The sequence below is a fragment of the Petaurus breviceps genome, unplaced genomic scaffold (assembly GCF_028583685.1).
Source record: "Petaurus breviceps papuanus isolate PSGF00001 unplaced genomic scaffold, PetGlider_PUasm1.0 185, whole genome shotgun sequence".
Lineage (NCBI taxonomy): Eukaryota > Metazoa > Chordata > Mammalia > Diprotodontia > Petauridae > Petaurus > Petaurus breviceps.
The window spans coordinates 32,560,492-32,581,106 of record NW_027185797.1 but is presented as its reverse complement, the minus strand read 5'-3'; the positions used below and the strand labels follow the sequence as shown (position 1 = coordinate 32,581,106).

At 45.4% G+C, this 20,615-nt stretch overlaps 1 protein-coding gene across 1 annotated transcript in view; it reads left to right on the top strand.

Moving 5' to 3' along the window:
• The window catches only part of DNAH11 (dynein axonemal heavy chain 11), a 303,071-nt gene that overhangs the window by 218,990 nt on the left and 63,466 nt on the right, over positions 1 to 20,615 (top strand). Inside the window, exons 56-61 of the mRNA XM_069088738.1 lie at positions 2,185 to 2,418; positions 6,318 to 6,464; positions 15,455 to 15,568; positions 17,243 to 17,386; positions 18,619 to 18,801; positions 20,280 to 20,381. Coding sequence (XP_068944839.1) covers positions 2,185 to 2,418; positions 6,318 to 6,464; positions 15,455 to 15,568; positions 17,243 to 17,386; positions 18,619 to 18,801; positions 20,280 to 20,381 — 924 coding nt within the window. The remainder of the gene's footprint in view (positions 1 to 2,184; positions 2,419 to 6,317; positions 6,465 to 15,454; positions 15,569 to 17,242; positions 17,387 to 18,618; positions 18,802 to 20,279; positions 20,382 to 20,615) is intronic.

Sequence of the window (20,615 nt, the reverse complement as noted above, 5' to 3'; positions counted from 1 at the left end):
CTCTCTCTCTCTCTCTCTCTCTCTCTCTCTCTCCCTCACTCACTCACGCTCTCTCACTCACTCACCCACACACACACACTCTCTCTCTCTCTCCCTCCCAGTTACAAAGTAGAACCCTCGCCCGCCCCTCCACCCTGGCTGTCCGCGGTCCTCTGCCGGCAATATTAATGGGGCCGGGTGGAAGCGTTTAACTGCATCGCCAGCCACTCGTGAGCAATTTTCCCAGAGATGCCGAAGCGTTATTGACAACGCTTTGGTAAATTATGTGTGACTTTCCTCCGAGTTGGTGTAGCTCATTTAATTCATATTAATTGATTTTTAGGCTTCCCTTGATTAATTGAACTGGGTTCATCTTGTACAGAATGCAATAAATAACCATTAAAAGGAGGAAGATGTGACTTCACAAATTACAAAGTTAAGTACTTCAGAAGTCACCGAGGACAAATTGGAAGGACCGCGCTGCTGGGCTGGTTCTCTGGGAAGCTTGCAGGGGGAGGGGTGTTCATGGAAGCTTTAGGAAGAAAATAGAAACCCTCCAACTCTGAATAGATACTTCTTCCCTCCCAGACTTCACCCCTTTCATTGACCTTTCTGGCCCCATCAGCCTGATTTGTATTTAAATAGGATCCTGGAGGAAATGAGCTTTTCGCCCCCTGCCCCCTGCACCACTCCAAGAGAAGGCAGGGCAGCTGCGCAGGGCAGGCAGCAGGGACTTTTCAGGGCTCTTGCAGGCCCCATGGCCACATTCTCTATGTCTGCCACCCTAGACTACAAAGCCCACCTCTGGGCAGTAGGGAAGGCAGGAGGGGTGAAATCCCTTTCATTTCCCTTTCCTTCCTCTTCTGGGGAGAAAGGTGGGTTATAAAGGAACGTGGGGCCTTGTAGGTCATTCAGACCTGGCTGTGTTTCAGGAAGGCAGAATAAAAAACTGATTTCAGTCAACATGGTCTCCTGACTAGAGCGTTGGAGTTCGAGTCAGTGAGCCCTGCGTTCAAATCTTGCCCCCGACAGGTTCAAATATGATCAGGGCTGCTTCTTATGTGGAAGCACCCCGTGTCAGCTGCTGTTAGGGTTATGATGTTAATAACAGTTCACATTAATAGGCAGCATTTAAGGTTTAGAAAGCATTTTGCACATTTATTTTATCTGTCTCCATATTTCTGTAGCTACTTATGTGCATATATTCTTTCCCTGCTAAAATGTAAGCTCCTTGAGGGCAGGGATGTGTGTGTGTGTGTGTGTATGTGTCCGTATGTATATTTATTTGGACTTGGGAGAGTCCATCACAGGTGCTGGCTCTGTAGATGAATAAATGCTCATTGATTGATTATGAACATTATCTCACTTGATCCACATACCACCAAGAGGTATGGCCTGTGATCCTTCCCCTGTTATCCATGAGGAAACTGAGGCTCACACCTACCCAAGGTCAAGCTCCTGCTAAGTGTCCAAACCATGGTTCCAACCTCCGTGTCCCCAGCTCCCGGGGCAGGGCCTTGTCCACAGTGCCCCAGGAGAACGGAAGTTCTTGGAGGACGGAGATTCCTTGCTTTTTTTTTTGTGTCCTCATTGCCTGACATGGATAAGGACTTAATTATTAGTATTTGTTGATCGATTAATGCCTAAATTTACATTCCCATCCACCCCCCACCCCCATCAGCATCCTTGAGTAGAACAGAATGAAGAACCAGGAGCTGGGGAACCTGAGTTCAAGTTCTGCCTTCTGTCACTTAGTAGTATCTTTGTGACCTTAAGCAAGAACCTTTCTTTCTAAGCCTCAATTTCCTCTTTTATAAGGGGATGAAGAAGAGGGAGTTGGGTTGGGGATAGGATGGTAATAATGCTTCCTTCTTATTGTTGTGTGGCTTGAGAATGACATAACAAATATTGAATACTTTGCAGACACTAGAGTACTTTAGAAATGTCATCTAAGTTAAATCCGATTTTTCAAGCTCTAAATTAAACCTTCAGTCACAAGTCCTGAGTTCTAATTCTGATGCTGCTACTTACTGGTGATTTACCCTGGGCAAATCACTTGTCTTCTCTCTGACTGTTTCATCACCTGTGAAATAAAAGTATGAGCTGGATGTTCCCTGAAATTCTTTCCAGCCCAGCCCTTCTGTGACTGGCTGAAATCCAAGTTGCTTAGACTTAACCCTGCATCACCCCTTCTTCTCTTTCTAGTCCAGCGTAAAGGATTCTGTTAGTGCTTTCATGACCTTCGCTCACACTAGTGTGAACGAAATGAGCGCCCGGTACTATCAGAATGAGAGGAGGCAGAACTACACCACCCCCAAGAGTTTTCTGGAGCAAATTTCTTTGTATAAGACCCTGCTAAAGAAGAAGCAGAAAGAAGTGTCCCAGAAGAAAGAACACTTGGTGAATGGCATCCGAAAGCTAAAGACAACAGCCACCCAGGTAAGACTTGACTATCTGTCTTCTTTTTAGGGGAGGTATATGCACGTGTTCTAAGTGTATTTATCTCCGAGAATAATTTTTCAATTGAAAAAGTTATTTCCTTTTAAAGCAATGTCTCAGTGTTCTCTGAAGAGTCTGTTGCTTAGCCTGGCAAAATACACAGAAAATACCAAGTGGATGAAAAATACATTTGCTTAGAATGTGACATATGACTGGATGTTCATGGAGCTCACATATCTTAGAACCACTGAGGTAGAAGCGATCTCAAAGGCCGTGGAAATCACATACACATCCATGCACATAAACATACCCTTATTCTACTGAAAAGGAGCTTTAAGTGACTTGCCTTATACAGGTAATAAATGGCTCAGTCAGGATTTCAGCCCAGGTCTCCTGCACAACTCTGCCCTGAGGTTGGTCCATCCGTACCCTGATCTGGACCAAGCCCTGGAGACAGATGGATGACAAATCAGCCTCCAAACTGAGTTGGAGAAATGAGTAGATAGGACTGCATTGGGAAAATTACAAAGCATTTTCAGTGACCTTAAATCACTCCCTGATATACACCAAAAGCATGATGCAGCAGAAAGGGCATGCATGGGCTATGGTGTCAGAGGTCTTGGATTCAAATCCCAACTCAGATGATGCCTAGCAGCATGATCTTGGGCAGCTCTCCTAACCTATCTAGGCCTCCTTTTCCTCAGCTGTAAAATGAGAAGGCTAGACTAGATGGCCTTTGGGACCCCTTCTAGCTTTAATCCAATGATCCTTTGATATGTGAACTTCATGAACATCCAACCACATGCCAAAATCCATGCAAAAACGTTTTTCATCCACTTGGTAATGACTGTGTACATTGAATGTCCAGCCTGACATTCACAAGCCTGTCTCTCAGCCTCCTTCTTGGAGCTGCCCTCTCCACGTGGGTTCCTCCAGTCTCTTCAGCACAGTGACAGAAGTCTGTGTCTCAGGCATGAAGTCTTGCATGTAGAATTCTCTCAGTCAGTCAGGAATTGTGCCTCCCTCCACGTGGGTAACATGAAGCACAGGGCTGGTTGTTAGCAAAACTGCCCTGGGCTTGGGCAGAAGCTGGACTACTTTTATCATTTCAGACAAATCACTACCTCTCTGCGTCTTATTTTCCTCCTCTGTGGAGTCTCTCCTGGTTCTAAATCTGATCATCCTGACTTGTACACAGGAAGTTAACATCAGAGACAACATCTAGGAGAGGCTATATCTAGTAAAGGAGATGAGCCAGCCACATAGTGAGAGCTAAGACTAACAGATGGACTGGCCAAGGGCCATTTGGGTGCCAAGGAAAGCAAAAGCCACAATGGCGTTGAGTGGCCCCTCAACGGATGATTCTGGAATCAGAGGACCTGAGTTCAAATTCTAACTCTGATGCTTATTCCCTGTCCGATATTTGATAATAAGCCTCTTAGCTTCTATTCCTCATCCATAAAAATGAGAGGGTTGAACTAGACAGTCTCTGAGGCCCCTCCTAACCCTAGATCTGCTCTCCTAAGACTTCCTCCCACCAGATAAGAAGGTGGGAATGGCTCATCCGCTGTACTGGTGAAGGCAATAGACATACTAATGGGGTCACAGCTCCTCTGAGGAGCAGCGCCTCCCACTTCTCTCCCCTGATCATGCAAGCTGATTGGCGATTGGACTAAGCAGATGGTTTATGCTTAGCAAATGTCCACCCAGTTCTCTAACTAGGAATTTCTGTATGGGGCAGAGTAGAGAGCCAGTGATGGGGAAAGAGCCCAAGAGGGGGAGAGGGTAGGGCCCCTCTTCATGCAGGCCCAGGTCTGGTGGGGGCTGCCTGCTCTGTAAGACACTGGGAATCTGAGCTATTCCATCCAGATGGGGTGCAAATGTAGTGATTCTGCACCTCAGAGACAGCTGACCCTATTGCTGGTGAGAGAAGGGAACTTGGGCCGGGGGGTGGGGGAGAGAGAATCTTCAGGTCTCATACTACAGGCCACAGTGGGACCAGGAGGAGCTTGGGGTAGGAGGCCCAGAAGGTGGGGGCCAGTGGCCAACCAATGCAGGGTAATCTAGTGTCCAGGACAGCTTCTAGCTGAAAAAGCCTGTGACAGCCCTCCCTGGGCCAGTGGAGTCACCAAAACCATGTACTTAATCCCTTCTTTGTTTTCAGGTAGGAGGAAGTGGCCACTAGTGAGAGACAGGGTGGGACTGCAGTCAAGAAATCCAAGGTCCCCTTGCCACTTCTGTTTCTTCTTCCCCTGGGTGTAGGGTGAGGCAGGAGAAGTGGAGAAGGCTGAATTAGGAGTCTCAGAACCTGAGATCAAATTCTGCCTTCAGTACTTACTAGTTAGTTTATATTGGGCAAGGCACTTAAACTCCCCCTGCCTCAGTTTCCTCAATTGTAAAATGAAGGCATTGGACTAGATGCCCTCTAAGGTCCCTTCTGACTCACAGTTTCACTGAGACCCTCTACCTGCCGAGCAGGGAGTGCATGGAGTCCACCCCAGGAATGGTGAGAGAGGAGGGAGCTCTAGGGAGCCCAACCAAGGATCAGAGTCACTGCTGCAAGGCTGATACAGTATGTGGGATTCAGGCTGTTCCATCAGTTCAGTGTTGGTCCCTTCTCTGCCTTTTCCTTACATTTCCTGTCTGTTCCCACCCCCTAGCTTCCTTCCTGAAGGCTAGACTCCTTCCTGGTCCCCATCCTCCACACAGCTAAGTGATAGTCCTAAAAAACAGTTCTGAACACATCACTCTTCTACTCAAGAAACTCTCTGGCTCCCTATTGCCTTTTGGATAAAAATGACAAAGCCTCTCAAAGTCTTGCTCTAGCTAAGCTTTAGGCTGACTTCACCTAACACCCTTACGGGTATGCTATATCTCAACCAAAGGGCATGGCTTGCCTTTTCCCCATGGGGGGGGCAATTACACTGTTTCCACTGCCTGCCCCCCTCCCTCCTCCATGACAGCATCTCTCAGTGCTCAGCTTAAGCCCTAAATCCTATAAGAACATAAAGTCCCTGAAGGCAGGGAGACCTTACGCCTCCTATCCTTTATCTGAACGTTCCCCAGCCCCTCTCACCCCCCATTTCTTTGAATTGACTTCTCTGTGTACTTGCTGTTTTCCCTCCAGGAGAATAGAGAAGCAGTTACCTGCTTGGGAGAGGCAGCATGGGAAAAAGGATAGGGGTGTACTGCACTTAGAGGCACGAAGACCTTGGGTTCAAATCCTACCTCAGATACTAGCTAGCTGTGTGCTCCTGGGCTAGTCTTTTAAGCTTTGTGTGCCTGCATTTCCTAGTCTGTGAATGAAGTCTAGCTCCAAATCAGTGCTCAAGGGTGTGACCTTAGGCAACCCACTAAGACCCAAAGTCACAGAGTGGGAAGGGGAAGGGGAACCCCCTAGCATGGGCAGTCAGGATGGGGTGGGCTCTCCACGAAGCTGTGAAAAAATCTCCCAGCCTACTGCAGGCAAGCTGCTGAGGCCTTCTGGGTGGCAGAGAGGGCCGGGGAGGAGCCAGATAGAGAAAGCATCTGATTATTTATTAAATGCCTACTGTGTACAGGCTCTGAGGATACAAGCACAAGCAAGCTAAGCTGGTCCCTGTTCTCAAAGTACTGCCTCCTCACCAGGGAGGGTGGTGCGAAGGGAGCCGTAAGGGAGCCCGCCAGGGTACAGTGGCAGTTTGGAAGCAGGGGCCGCTGGGAGATCAGACCAACGATGGCCTTTTTCATTGCTGACAGACAGAAAGTGGCCTGGAACTGGATCCAGAGAGAAATCAGACAGCAGTCTCCCCCAGGGGCCGCAGAGGGTGCTGACCCTTGGCTTCAACTGCCCCCGGAGTTTTTATCCTGGAGCCCAAAATGCATCCAAATAAGCCCGCTACCATCTCTCTCGCTCTTAGGTAGCAGACCTTAAAGGCAAGCTAGCCTCTCAAGAGGTCGAGCTCCAGCTTCGAAGCCATGATGCCGAGGCTCTGATTACCAAGATCGGCCTTCAGACGGAGAAAGTGAGCCAGGAAAGGGCCGTTGCCGATGGCGAAGAGCGAAAGGTCAGTCCCACTCCTAGCGGCCGGCCTATATTTAGCACAAAACAAACCTTGGCAGGTGGGCCTTTCTGAGCTCCTTCCTCCCCAGGGAGCAGCGCGCTCTTTACCCTTGTAAGAGCCAGCCTCCACACAGAGATTACCACTTGACCTTTATGTACATTATGCATTTTCCCAACCTTTTTGCTCCTTTAATAGTATGAAAGAACAATAAATGCTGAGCTCATTCAAGCGGGTGATGGATTTGGACCTTGAACGTCAGGCCTGGGGGTGATACGGAAAGGTCAGGGAGTCACCTCGGAGGGTTACAAAGGTCGGGGGCTGGAGGGGAATGCAGCAGTGTCGCTGTTAACCAGGTCCATTCTACTGGCTGGTAAGCCGGGCCCCAGAGCCTTGACTCGGGTTGGGAGCTCAGCAGGCTGTGTTTGATTAACCCCCAACACCGTGGAATGTGCCAACTCTAGTTTTTACGAGGGGCCCCAGAGATCCTTAGAGGGTCCAGCTGAGCCTGGCAGAAGTTATTGCTTCCCTGAACACCGAGTCAGAAATGGGGGGAGGGGAGAAGGAAAGGGTCTTTTCTCTCAGATTTCTGGCAAAGCAGCATCCTCAAGGGAAGCCTGGGTGGGACAGTGATTAGTGCTCTGAACTCAGAGCCCAGTTTGAGAAGATAATGATGCTAATTCATGGGGTGCTTTGAAATCTATAAAGGCTTTACATGGGCTGCCTCATTTGATCCTCCCACCAGCCCTGTGAAGTAAGTGCTGTTTTCACCCACATTTTGCAGATTGGGGAACTAAGACTGGGAAGGTTAATAGAATTACCCAGTACTGAGAAGCTAGTAAGTGTCCAAGGTAGGATTTGAACTCAGGTCTTCCTGACCTCGAGTCTACTCTACCTCAGCTGCAGGAGCCTGGGAAAAGTATTTCACCTCAGCCTCAGTTTCCTCATCCATAAAAAGGAGAAGACAATAGCCTTTACCTCCCAGGGTTGTTGTGAGAATCATAAGCAATCACACATATGAAGTGCTTTGTCAATCTTAAAGTTCTATATGAATGGAAACGATTATTATAATCATTTCACAAGGGATCAAAGATGTTGGCAAAGTAAAAGTCACCTGACAGTAAATCTTTGGAATGTTTTCCAAAAATAAATAGAACAGGGCGCATGCATACCTGAATGTTTCTTATCACTCATACAGACGCTACCGTAAACTAGGAAAAATTTGTTTTAATTACTTCTTTCACATTTAAAAATAAATTTGAAACATTTCATTTTAATGGAAACTAAAACTCATAGACTCATTCAGTCGTTTTTAAAAATTGTACTGGTGTCTTGTTTTTACATCCCGAATATTTCCTGATATGTATGATCCTGGGCATGTCACTTAACCCTGTTTGCCTGTTTCCTCATCTGTGAAAATAAGCTGGAGAAGGAAATGACAAGCCGTTCCACTGCCCAATAGGTGCTTAATAAATGCTTGTTTTTTCTTGCTTGTTCAATCATAGGCTTGGTCCAGAGGGAGACATATATGTTGATTTGGGAGATCAGAATCCCCCCCGCCATGAAAAAATCAGGGCTTAGAATGTTCAGCCTTTTAATGTAATATGGTATAGGAGATTGAGCGCAGAATTGGCAGATCTGGCTAGAGGATGCAGCATGACCTTAGAAATTGCCAGACTTCTCTGAATTTCTGTTTTCTCAGATATAAAATAAGGATTACACTGCTCTGGGGGTGGCGAGGTGGCCCAGTGAATAGAGTACAGGGCTTAGAGTCAGGAAGATCTGAATTCAGATGTGATCTCAGACACAAGCTTTGTAACCCTATGTAAGTTACTTCTGTTTGCCTCAGTTTCCTCAGCTGTAACATGGGGATAATAATAACATCGTGGTTGTTGTGAGACTCAAATGAGATAATAATTGTAAGACATCTAGCACAGTGGCTGGCATAAATGTTAGCTATTATTGTTGTTTTGTGACTTATATTTCTCACTTCGTAAGGTTATTGTGAAAATTTAAAAAGATAATGCAGGTAAAGTGTTTAGTAACTGTAAAAGCTACATGTGGCTGTGAGTGTGAGTCACTATCCATGAGGACTCTCCTGATACCCAGCTGCTACTGCCTCATCCTCCAAAATTTCCTTGTGATTCTGGATGCATTTTGCACAAACTTAAGGGTATCTTGTCTCCCCAGTAGAATTTCAGCACTTTGACTTTGAGGGCACACATCACTCTACTTTTGTCTCCCTGACCTCAGTGCCTAGCCCAGGTCCTGACAAATAACAGTTGTCTAATAAATACTTGTTTATTAATTTGAGCTATTTCCCCCCAAAAGAGAAAGGATCAAAGGGTATTAATAAGCACTTCTCAAAGGAAAAAAAAGTTCCAATGTTTACTAATAATTAGAACAATTCAAATTAAAACAATTATAAAGTTGTATTTTGCATCTATCAGGTTGACAAAGTTGGCCAAAAAATGATGATGGCAGTTGTTAGAGGGGCCATGGGCAAACAGGCACATAGGTGTCCAGTTGGTGAGATTATGAACTGTTCAACCATTTTTTGAAAGCAATTTGGAATTATACACAGAAAGTTACTAAACAATATGTGTCCTGTGATACCAGTTATACCACTTTTGCAACTATGCCCTAAAGATCAAAAAAGAAGAAAGGACAGCATTGTGTACAAAAATATTTTAGCAGCTCTTTTTGTAGTGACAAAGAACTAGAAACTAAGGGGATGACCTCAATTGGAGAATGGATGGACAGATCATGGTATATGAAATGAAATATTATTGCACCTTAAAAAATGACAAAAGGAATGGTTTCAGAAAAACCTGGGGAGACTTATATGAATTGATACAGAGCAAAGGGAAAAGAACCAGAATGACAGTGTTAGTAATTTGTTAATAGAGTAACTTTGTAAGTTAATTTGGATCAAAGGCATGACCGATGCCTTCAGAAGATCTATGATGAAGTGTGCTATTCACCTCCTGACACAGACAGATGATGGACTCAGTGCAGGATGAGATTTTACGATGTCACTACCACCATAGCAATTTTTTTTGCTTGATTGTATGTATTTATTACTAGGGTTTGTGGTGTTTTTTTTCTGGTGGGGGGTGGGGAGTGGGAAGTATAAAGAAGAGAGGGTCTAGTAATTGAGTAGCCAAAAAGAAAAGAAAGAAAAGAGAATCATGGAAGCATTTTCTTTAAAGGCAGAGCAGAAAATAGGAAGATGGCCATGAGGAAGCACATAAGTAGGATAGCTGTGAAAGTTACATGTTTTATTTTAAACTTAAATGAGAGTCATAGTGGAGCTTCAGAGTTTCACATGCAATCCTCTTTTTTAGTTCTTCTTTGTATATGGAAATAGTCATTTGAAATCATTTTTTTTAATTGGAAAGAATGAATCCTTATTTATAAACTATCTTTGCATCCCAACCCCACAGAGTGCCTGGAATATAGTAGATGCCTAATAAATGCTTACTGACTGTTTCATCATCATCATCAGATGCAGTCCCTTGCTTGCGTGCATGAGTCTTCACTTACACTTTGTATTTGACCCATCTCCCAACTTAGTTGTTCCAGACTTAGGGAGATAGTTCAGGGCATGCCACGCGGTGGGGATTCTGGATTCTGACTTTTCAGTGGAAGCAGCCACCCCCAGCCCAGTTAGGCTGCCCTTCTCTGCCTTTGTTGCTCACCCAAGGCTAGCCTCCTTTTAACAGAACCCATAGTTTTGTGGGTTGTACTTACCCAGAAGGAAGGTCACTTCCTCTTTTCATTGCTAATAGTTGACATTTCAGCTGAATTTGAATGCCTCTTGATATTTTTCTGTCTTTGGGCCAACTGAAAGCTTCTGGTGGAAGCAGGGCTTGGTTCTGCTGGAGAAAGAGTGGGGGAAGGACAGGTATTTAGAGCTGATTCTGCAGCAGTGAAAGCCCCCAGCTCACACTGTTCAAACACATGCAAACCGTGAACTCCTAACCAATACATCTGGACTCACGGATAATATGAAATAGTATTAATCTCCCAAAGTCATAGTTAGGAAATAACATCTAGTCCTACCTATACATTAATAAAAGCACTAGATTTAAAGTCAAAGTACTAGATTCAAATTCTCTGCCCGTGTGTGTTGGGGCAAGGCACATGACTCCTCTGGACATCAGTTTCATCATCTATAATGAACAAGTTGCATAGGATTATCTCTGATGTTCCTTCCTAGTATATCCAATTAGGGGTCCTCCAGCCTTAACTTGTGACCTCTAGTTAGGGAAACTTCTGACCTCCCAAATCGACCCTTTCCCCTCCCTGCATTGTTAAAAAGCTTTCCCTCACATCTTATGGAAAAATTCCCTTTCCAAGGATTGTCTATTGGATGACAGCCAGACTTTCCCCCTTTATCTTGGTGAGTTCTTAAAGCCTAGTGATTTGGTCCTTTTCACAGGTAATGCATAAAACAAACAAGCATCTACTGTGCTTATATTGATGCTAATATCCTATTTTGTGTTTAGATTCTAGCTAAATACAGCCTCTGCATTTGGTGGGATCAGAAGGAGACACTTTTCAGGAAACTGGCACTTGGGTTGAGGTTTGAAGAGGACTAGGGATTCCAAGAGGAATAGGAAATAACCCAGTTTGACCAGAACATGCCTTGTATAATGGGGAACAGTGTGATATGAGTCTGGAAATATAGGTCAGAGCCCGCCTACAAATGGCTTTAAGTGCCCAAAAGAAGGAAAGGGAGCCACCGAAGCTCGGTGCAACATCCGAGGCAGCAAATTCTAGTGGAGAGAACTTGGAATCAGGAAGATTTGGGTTTGGATCTTACCTGTGCCACTTACTGTGCGACCCCTGGGCAAGTAACTAGACCTCTCTGAACCTCAGTTATCTTCCTAGGTAAAATGGGTTTAATAACATTTGCTTCAAAAGCAAACAGTGCTTTTTGTTGATGCTTGATGCAAAACAAACAAGATAATGTATGTAAATCAGTCTGCAGACCTTTTAAAATGCACATAATCGCTAGGTCTCTCTGCATGGCTACATTACATATATACATGTATACATATACACATAGGGATGTATATATGTGTGTATATCCATATATCCCTCACATATGCATATATGTGTATTGTATATGTAGTACACATATACATATATGTGAAATAGTACCTTGATTTTTTTTTAACCTGGACAGATTTTTACTTAAAATTTTAAATGAATAAAAACACTCACAGTTATCACAGCATCTTCTCTCATTGCCAAGTGTCCCCGATACAGAAGCCCTGTCCCCTGGTATGTGGGTATGTGCCTGAGTGTGCTCAGGAGGAGTGGGGACAGGGTAACCACTCAGTTAACAGTCGTGCTTGGAAAGTACATAGTACGCAGCAAAATAACGGTTAATCAGAGGAAAGGTAATTAGTGTTAATAAAGATGTAGTAGACAACATAATTTGTTGTGAGCTGGATCTAATTTCATGGTAGAATTAAACCTGCTTCATTACAAATCTACAGAAAGTAACGAATGTGCTTTTTGTCACATTTCTGACCTCCCTTTCCAAGGGTGCCCGTTCTTTCCTCTGGGCAGCTTGCCTGAGAAGAAGGTGCATGGGAGTCCCCAGGGTTCCTCCCAGGTTTTGCCTATTTCTGCCAGCAAAATGGCAGCCTCCATTTATTTCCTGTTCTCCTCCTCCCCCTTCCCAGTGAGGTCACTTCCCACTTACACTCTATAGACAGAGTCATTTGTTTGTTATCTTGCTGTTCAAAGGAGGGCTCCTTGAGGGGAGGGAGCATGATTTTGCCTCTCTTTGAATACCCATGGTGCTTAGCATAATGCCAGGTATGTAGTAGGTGCTTAATAAATGCTGGTTGTTTTTATTCCTTTCCCTCCCTGTTCCCATATTCTGTTCATTTTATATGATGCAATTTAAGTTAATAATTCATCAAATATTTTATTAAGCACCTACTGTATGCAGAGCACTGTGCTAGTTTCTGAGATATGGTCCAAAATTCACATAGGACCCAGTCCCTTCTTTCAAGGAGCTAAACATCCAGTAGGAGAACAAGACAACTTAAAGTAATACACTCAAAAAATAATATTAAATTAAAATAATACATAAAATCCAACCCTTTCCCCCAAGGAGTTTACAATCTCCTCTGATAAGAGGACAGGACAACAACTTTTAAATGCCTAATATACAACGATCTGGAGGAAATTCGGTATTCTGCCATAGTGAATTGGTTGGAATCCCAGAGGTCTGGACTCAGTCCCGCCTCTCTCTGCCCCGCCCTTGTGTGGCTCAGCTCCACTGCCGCAGCCTCTCTGAGACTGAGGCAGATCTCGAGGATCTGGCTGAGTGACATCAGCTCTGCCAGTTGGTAGGAGGACTAAACACAGATAGTCTAACTCTCCATGGCCCCATCTGGAGTTTTCTTGGCAGAGATGCTGCAGTCGTTTGCTCTTTCCTTCTCCAGCTCATTTTGCAGATGAGGACACTGAGGCAGACAGGGCGAAGTGACCTGCCCAGGGTCACACAGCTAGGAAGTGTCTGAGGCAGGATTTGAAGTCAGGTGCTAAATAGTAAGGCATGGTAAATGAGTCAGAGAGTTACAAGAGAAAGTGAGAAGTTGGGACCAGGAGTTCATCACCAACCTGGGACATCCTTGATGGCTTAGAGAAAAGGGCTTTTGAAATGAACTTTAGCAGAGTGAGAGTAATTCAGCAGCATGCAGATATAGGGAAGGGCAGGTACCGTTATCATCCCCTTGAGAGGCAGGACAGTTGAGTTGGAGGCAGATTGTAGAGAACCTTGAATGCTGGACAAGGAGCTGGAGGTAAGGCTCATTTGGTGTTAGGACTTTGTGAGTCTGTTAATATGGAATCTGATGAGAGACAGAGGTTGGTTGGGCATTCAAAGGTTTGCAAACATATGGGCCATACAAGAAGGTGAATGATGGTTGGTTGTTATTCTTAGCAGACTTTGATGCTCTTGTGAGACAACAAAGTGTCAGTGAAGAAGGAATCAGGGAGAGCTGAGGTCTAATCCTGCCTGAGACACTGTCTCCATAACCCTGGACAACTCATTTAACCTTTATCTGCCTCAGTTTCCTCATCTGGAAAATAGGGTAATGATATCACCTATCATACATGAGGATCAAATGAGATGACATGTGCAAAGCTCTTTGCAGACCTTAAATACTACATAAAGATTAGTTATTATCATCAATGGATCTGGGATCTCTTCTTAGAGGTGGATGTTCCATTCAATAATACTAATTAAGATCCATCTCTACCTGCCTAACCAGTATAACCCTCATTTATGTGTTCCTATCAGTCTGTCACCAGGGGTCTGGCCAATTTTCTGGGAGCCTCCCTCACAGTCCCATGACATCGTGTGGAGGGTCCTGTGGGATAATCAGAGTCTGTCCTTCAGTCTTTCCATACTTTTCTTCCAATTGTACATTTCTCAGATGACATCTTGTGGGTTACTTCACAATTCTTTGTGAGGCATGGCCTCCTCAAGTCCCAAGCCCTTCATCATTATTACTCGTGTTTGAAATCATGGTATGTAAGGCCATGCACAGAAGCATGGACAGCTTTTAAGGTTCTGTATATTTAAGGATCAGTATAGTGATCACTCTATTCCATAACAAAAGCAAAACATCCATGGAAAATCAAGGTATAGCATAATTCAAAATACAGCACTCGCCATATTACAACTTATCACAGAAAATCACAATATAATATTCATAACAGTCTCAAAGTAAAATAGTCACTCTCAAGTTAACTCAATCAGTCACTTACCAGTAGTATCAAAGCACACAGTCAAAAGTCTTCCACACTTGGGGCAAAGTCTTGATTAACTCAATTAGTCACTAATCAGTAACAATAGTCAAAGTACAATCAGTCACTTATTCAGCAAAGTCTAACTAAGTATCATACGCAAAACCCTTCATCCTTAGGTCACTAGTAAACTATAATTCCATAATTACTCAGTACCCAAGGAGAGGTCTTTTCATTTTGACTTGGAGCCTGTTCTCAGATTCCATGGCCCTCAATTCTACCTGGGTTCAATGGCAGACAGCTCCCAGTTCCTTGACCAGCTCTCTGGGCAGGTCCTGCTCCACACTGGCATTCACAGGGTCTGGTCCATGTCAGCTCCTTCACCATTTCTGCTCCAAGGAATTCAAGGCTCAACCAAGCGGCAAACAAAGTCTCAGCATCCTGGTCATGCTTCAGTCACCTGGGCTCCGGGCTCCGGGCTCCGGGCTCCGGGCTCCTGGCTCTGGGCTCTGAGGATCCTGTTCAGAAGAAGCTCCACCACAAGTTCTCAGGACTCAGTTCTCCATTCTTCTGTAGCTGCTCTGCCACCAGATCTCGGTCTCAAGGAAATTCTGACTGTGCCTCTCTGGGCCTTTTCTTATGTGCACAGTATTAGCTACTTCGCTTCCTTCAGTCAACCTCTTCCTGTTACATCAGTAACAAGGGGCAGGAGTTCATACCTTCTGTTCCCCAATCAGAGCTTGATCAGTTACTAAGTGTTAAATACCTGCTACTTTTGCCAACACAAAGCGATCTTCAAATTCAAAATTATATTATCATTACATGGTAGTAACTCACCCTTTTGTCAGGATGCAGTGATTACAAAATGTTTTCCACAAAATATTCTTTTAAATAATGCAAGAACATTTGATAAAAACTATTTTACAAATAAGGAAGGCTAAAGGTCAGTGAGGTGACCTATCCAGGATCACATAGCAGGTAAATGTTAGAACTCATTTCAGACTGAAGTGTTTTGTCACCAAAGAGCCAGTGCACCAACCGGCTGTCTCTGAATTGGCACCTGCTGTGTGAGTCAGGTGCTGTGTGTCCCACATTGTCCACCTGCTCAAAATAGAGATGCCATAGTATTTTATCTGGATTCACAGTTGCATTCAGAACTGTACCTTTCATGAAAAGAAGCTGAAGTGTATGTGTGTGTGTTTTGTGTCCATGCTTAGGTGGCAGCGATCCAGACAGAAGTATTCCAGAAACAGAGAGAATGTGAGGCTGACCTGGCCTTGGCGGAGCCTGCCCTTGTCGCAGCCACAAATGCGCTGGTTACGCTGAACAGGGTAAATGTCAGCCAGTTTCTCAGCTTGGTAAATTGCCTCAAAAGTAATTTTGAAAGAAAGTGGGAGTTTGGATAACTGAACTCTGGTAAATCGGTGAAGATTATAGATTTAGAGCTAAAAGAGGCCGTACAGGACATCTAGTCCAACCCTATTATTTTGAAGATGCACAAACCTGATTTAAGAATGGTGATGTGCTGTCCAAGGTAGGATGTGACAGAGCTGTGATTTGAACTCAGGTCCTTGACTTCAAAACCAGTGCTATTAGCATTGAATCATGATGCCTCTAAATTATTATTATTAGTGGTGGTGGTAGTAGTAGTAGTAATTGTAGTAGTAGCAGGAAAAGAAAGGAGGAAGAAGAGGAGGAGACAGGAGGAGTGGCGTTTTAAAGCAACTAGTTGGATAGAGTGTTGGCCTTGGCTCAAGAAGGCCAGAATTCAAATCCAGCTTCAGACATTTATTAGTTGTGTGGCTTTGGGCAAGTTCCTTAACCTCTGTCTGCCTCAGTTCTGTCTCCTGGAAAACGTGGATAATAATGAGGACGAAATAAGATATTTGTAAAGCACTTAGCACAGTGCCTGGTGTACAGCAAGCGTTCTATAAATGCATGTTCTTTCCCCCTACCCTTATGCACTCTTCCCATTGGAAATGGTCCTTGAGGTCAGCTGGTCTGTCCCCTCCTGGTGTGGGAATCTCTTTTACAGTTCTGTTAGGTAGCTCTGTAGCCCCTGCTCAGACATTCCCAGGAATGGGCAGCTCTCTTCTGGAAGGCAGCCTGGTCCTCTGTTGGGCAGCCTGCCTCCATCTCCCTCTTGGTTAGACCCTGGTGTCCTGCTGGTCTGTACTTGGATAAGATACCTGTGTGGCCCCAGTCCCCCTACCTTCCATGGGTCACTGTCCACCAGAGAGTCGGAGTTTTCACTCTGATACATGCACTCCGGATTTTGTTTGTTTTTGTCTTTGTCTTGACCTGTGATTTTGTCCCTGAAGGGAACTCTTAGTATGGAACCTTTCCATACTGGTGCAAACCTATCTATAACCTCTAGAGGTTAAGTGACTTACCCAAGGTCACACAACCCACATACATCAGAGGTAGGACATGTAGCTTTCTTTCTCCAAGGTCCACACTTTATCCATCATGCCCTACTACTATGGTTATAGGATACATAGAGTTCTGTCTCACATGACACACGTTGCATTTTTCTTTTGTCTGTAACCAGCCTATGCCTACTGATGCCTGCCTCATGATATTTGCCCCCCAGCTTGCCCTTCATGTTTGACAGCCATATGATCTTAGGCAATCCTTTGAGTAAAAACATCACATCAACCTGTCAAAATCTAGACAGGGAACTTGGGAAGGGTCAAATCCATCAATAACCAGTATAGGCGAGCCTCAGAGAGGAGGACTTAAAGGAGAAAACCTCAGGAGAGGCCAGGTTTGATGGAGGACAGGGGAAAGGAGGAAGAGACCAGAGACCATAGGAGATGAAAACCTGAGGATTCCAGGCCCACAAATAGGCTCCACTGAAGCACCCCCTGTGAACAAAGGAGGGGGAGACAAGAAAAGGAATTTACTAAAGACACACTTAACCTTCATCCTCTCAAATACAGGACTGACCTAGCTCCTGGCAACACTGAGTGGATTCTGCCTGAGAGTGTCTGCTTGATCCCTAGGTGAACCTCACAGAGCTGAAAGCCTTCCCCAATCCACCCATCGCAGTCACCAATGTCACTGCAGCCGTGATGGTCCTGCTGGCTCCTCGGGGTCGGGTGCCCAAAGACAGGAGTTGGAAAGCCGCCAGAGTGTTTATGGGAAAGGTAATGGCCCCTTCCCAGACTCCATGTTGTTTCTTCATGGATTGAGGGCAGTCAAGGGGGCCTTCTGTCCCAAGAGGAGGCTCTTCTCATCTTTGTTCAGTGGGTCCTACCACGTGTTCATGTCCAAGTTGACCAACGTCTGGAAAAGACCTGGCAGCTTTAGGGAATTTGCAATGAGATATGGCAGGAAGAAAGCTGTGATCTGGGGCTGCCTCCCTTAAGGGCAGTAGCACTTTCAGGGATTAGAGGTGGCCTCTGCCTCTGGGCTCTGGCCTCATCAAAACCTTCAGGGTGCTACATTCAGGGTTGGGGATCACAGCCAAGGATGAACTGGAGAATGTCCAGAGGAGGGCAGTCAGGACAGTAAAGGACCTTGGGCCACCATATGCAGATCTCCAGAAGGAGATCTGTTCACCCTGGGAAAGGCATGGTCACTAGGAAGTACCTCAGGCACTGTTGGGTAAAAGAGATTGATTAGTCTTGGGCTGTCAGTTAACTGCCTCCAGTCTCAGTTTCCTCATCTGCAAAATGAAGGAAACCAGTACCCACCTCCCAAGGTTGCTGTGAAGGTCAAAGAAGATGACCTACAGAAAGCAGTTGACAAACCTAAAGTCCTACAGATAGAAACGCCCACCTTGAATTCTGCTCATGCTCAAGGCCTTTCCAGCTTGGCAGGCAGGTGCCCTCTGCTTTTGTGTCCTTTAGGAACATAGGGTCACCTGTCTACCGCAGGAAGACCCCAAGCGAGGATGGATGGCCCCACAATCACAAAGTATTTCTTTGCAGAGTATGGGTGGCATATTCAAGTCGCCATGACCGTCAGTTGGAAAGTTACTAATTATTTGCACAATTACGAGGGCTGCCAAGTGTAGGCAGGAGAAAATTACATGGATTTCTTGTTCTGGAAAAATTTTGCAAATGCAGGTGAAGCAATAGGGCTTTTTTATTATTATTATTTTTCTTTTCTGCCTTTCTTTTCTTCTCTTCAAAATGGGAATGCCTCCTGTGTCGGGCCTGAATATTTTACCCTGGGGTGGGAGAGATTTTCAAAGTGTCCATTGCTAATGCTAACTCCACACTGGAAGGCCTGAAAAAGCCAAGCAGTGGGAGGAATGCGGCTTGCCAATTTTGCTTTTATGATTTTCAGCCTAAAAGCCGATTTTAACTTTTGATCTTGGCATTTTCTCGGCAGTGGCGGCGGCTTCACGGCAATGCGTCTTTTCACTTTGCAGGTCGATGACTTTTTGCAGGCACTAATTAACTACGACAAAGAACACATTCCGGAGAACTGTCTAAGAGTGGTTAATGAGCAGTATCTGAAGGACCCCGAGTTCAACCCAAACCTGATCCGCACCAAGTCCTTCGCAGCCGCTGGTCTCTGTGCCTGGGTCATCAACATCGTCAGGTTCCATGAGGTAGCCGTGCCAGCACTCAGGGATGGGCGGGATGGGCTCAGCCAGATCAGCGTCCTGAGGGCAGAGGGACAGGAATCCCTGAGAAACCAGAGAGCAGAGCAGGGAACATGGCAGGGGCGATTTCTTAATTGGACCTGTTTCCCTACTTCCTGGCACAGCATCCTGCACACAGTAGGTGCTGAATAAATGCTGGTTGGATTAAGTGGGCTGTTTAGACATTCAAAATGCTGGGGGAGTGAAACTATTTCATAGCAAAGGTTTCAACTAATGATATGCATCACACCTGAGAATTATCTGCATTCACATTAAAAATATTTCTATGCTGTTGAGCCATATACAGCAGTTAGCCTCATTGATATGCAGTGGAGTGAATTCTAGTTGTCCAAAATGGAGCATGCCCCATCCTGCTTGTCCACAGGCCCTGGACAAGGGAACAAAGAAATGGCTAGAACTTCTCACTTGGGGAGGTTAATCTTTGACTAGCCCCGAAGTCCAGTGAGGAAAGGTCTGGCTATTGTTTTTGTCTTTGGGATTAAGTCTGAGCCCTGCTGCTTCATTTCTGAGTGACCTCAGGTAGGCTGGTCGCTCCCTTAGCCCCTCTGAGCCTCATAACCCCACTCAGAAAACTCCAGTGACTCTCCATTTCCTCCAGGATCAAACCAGAACTTGCCTGTTTGACATCTCAAGGTCTTTGTAAATGTGCTTCCTTTCTACCTTTCCAGTTCTCTTCCACATTGTTCCCCTCTAACTCTGGTGTCCTGCTTCGTTGGTGCCTTCCTTATGTGGGCTTCATCTCTAGTGTCTTTGCCTTTGCCTTGGCTGTCCTCTGTAATTGGAATGCCCTCCCTCCCTCCTCCCCACTGCCTCTTAGAATCCCTGGCTTCCTTTCAGAGTCAGCTCAGACATGACCTTCTAAATGGCGCTTTTCTCTCCTGATGACAGCTCTTGGTGCCTTGGATTTTGTAACCTACTATTGATGTCTTTGGAATGTTCAGATCCTTGAGGGCAGGGGCTGTTTCTGCCCTTTCTTGCATCCCCAATGCCTGGCACTTAATGTGTGTTGATTAACTGACTTTGTTTACTTGCTGTAAAAAATATTCAAAATATAGTCATTATGTCTGTTACTCTATGTGACCGGGGCTTTGCTTCTCTGAGACTCGGTTTCCTCATCTGAAAAACGAGGAGAGAGGATTTTATGATTTACAAAATCTATTCTTGCTCTAAATCTACAATCTTACATTTGTATAATCCCAGAACCTTAGAAGTTCATCAACCCCATTCCCCTGCCTTTGGACAACATGACCCCTTTTTAGAAGCATCCCATACGACCTAGAATCCATTGAAGGACATCCCACTTCCTTCAGTTACATCAGCATGAGCTGCTGAGTTCTCTCTTGGAGAATGTACAACCAAACCAGCGAGAGGGTTGGGCGGGGCAGGGAGCCCGAGGTGAGTTCTTTTGGTCTGATTTCTCTCAGGTCTACTGTGACGTGGAGCCCAAGCGCCAGGCTCTGGCTGAAGCCAACATGGAGCTGCAAGCAGCTACAGAAAAGCTGGGGGCCATCCGGAGGAAGCTCACCGTGAGTCTCACATGAGGAGGGAGTGTCTGGCTTGGAAGGGCTCTGGAGAGCGAGGATGGCGCCCCCAGCTCTGGCATCCCCTCTTCAGATGGGGCCACGCTGGAGTCATGCCCTAGTCATCCTAGAGAGGGGGGCTTGTGCCTCTGGACCTCCGTGCCTTGTCTGGTTCTGAGGATTTTCAACAATTCATTTTAGTGACTAATTGGGGGATTGACCCCCTTGCCTTTAGTTCTC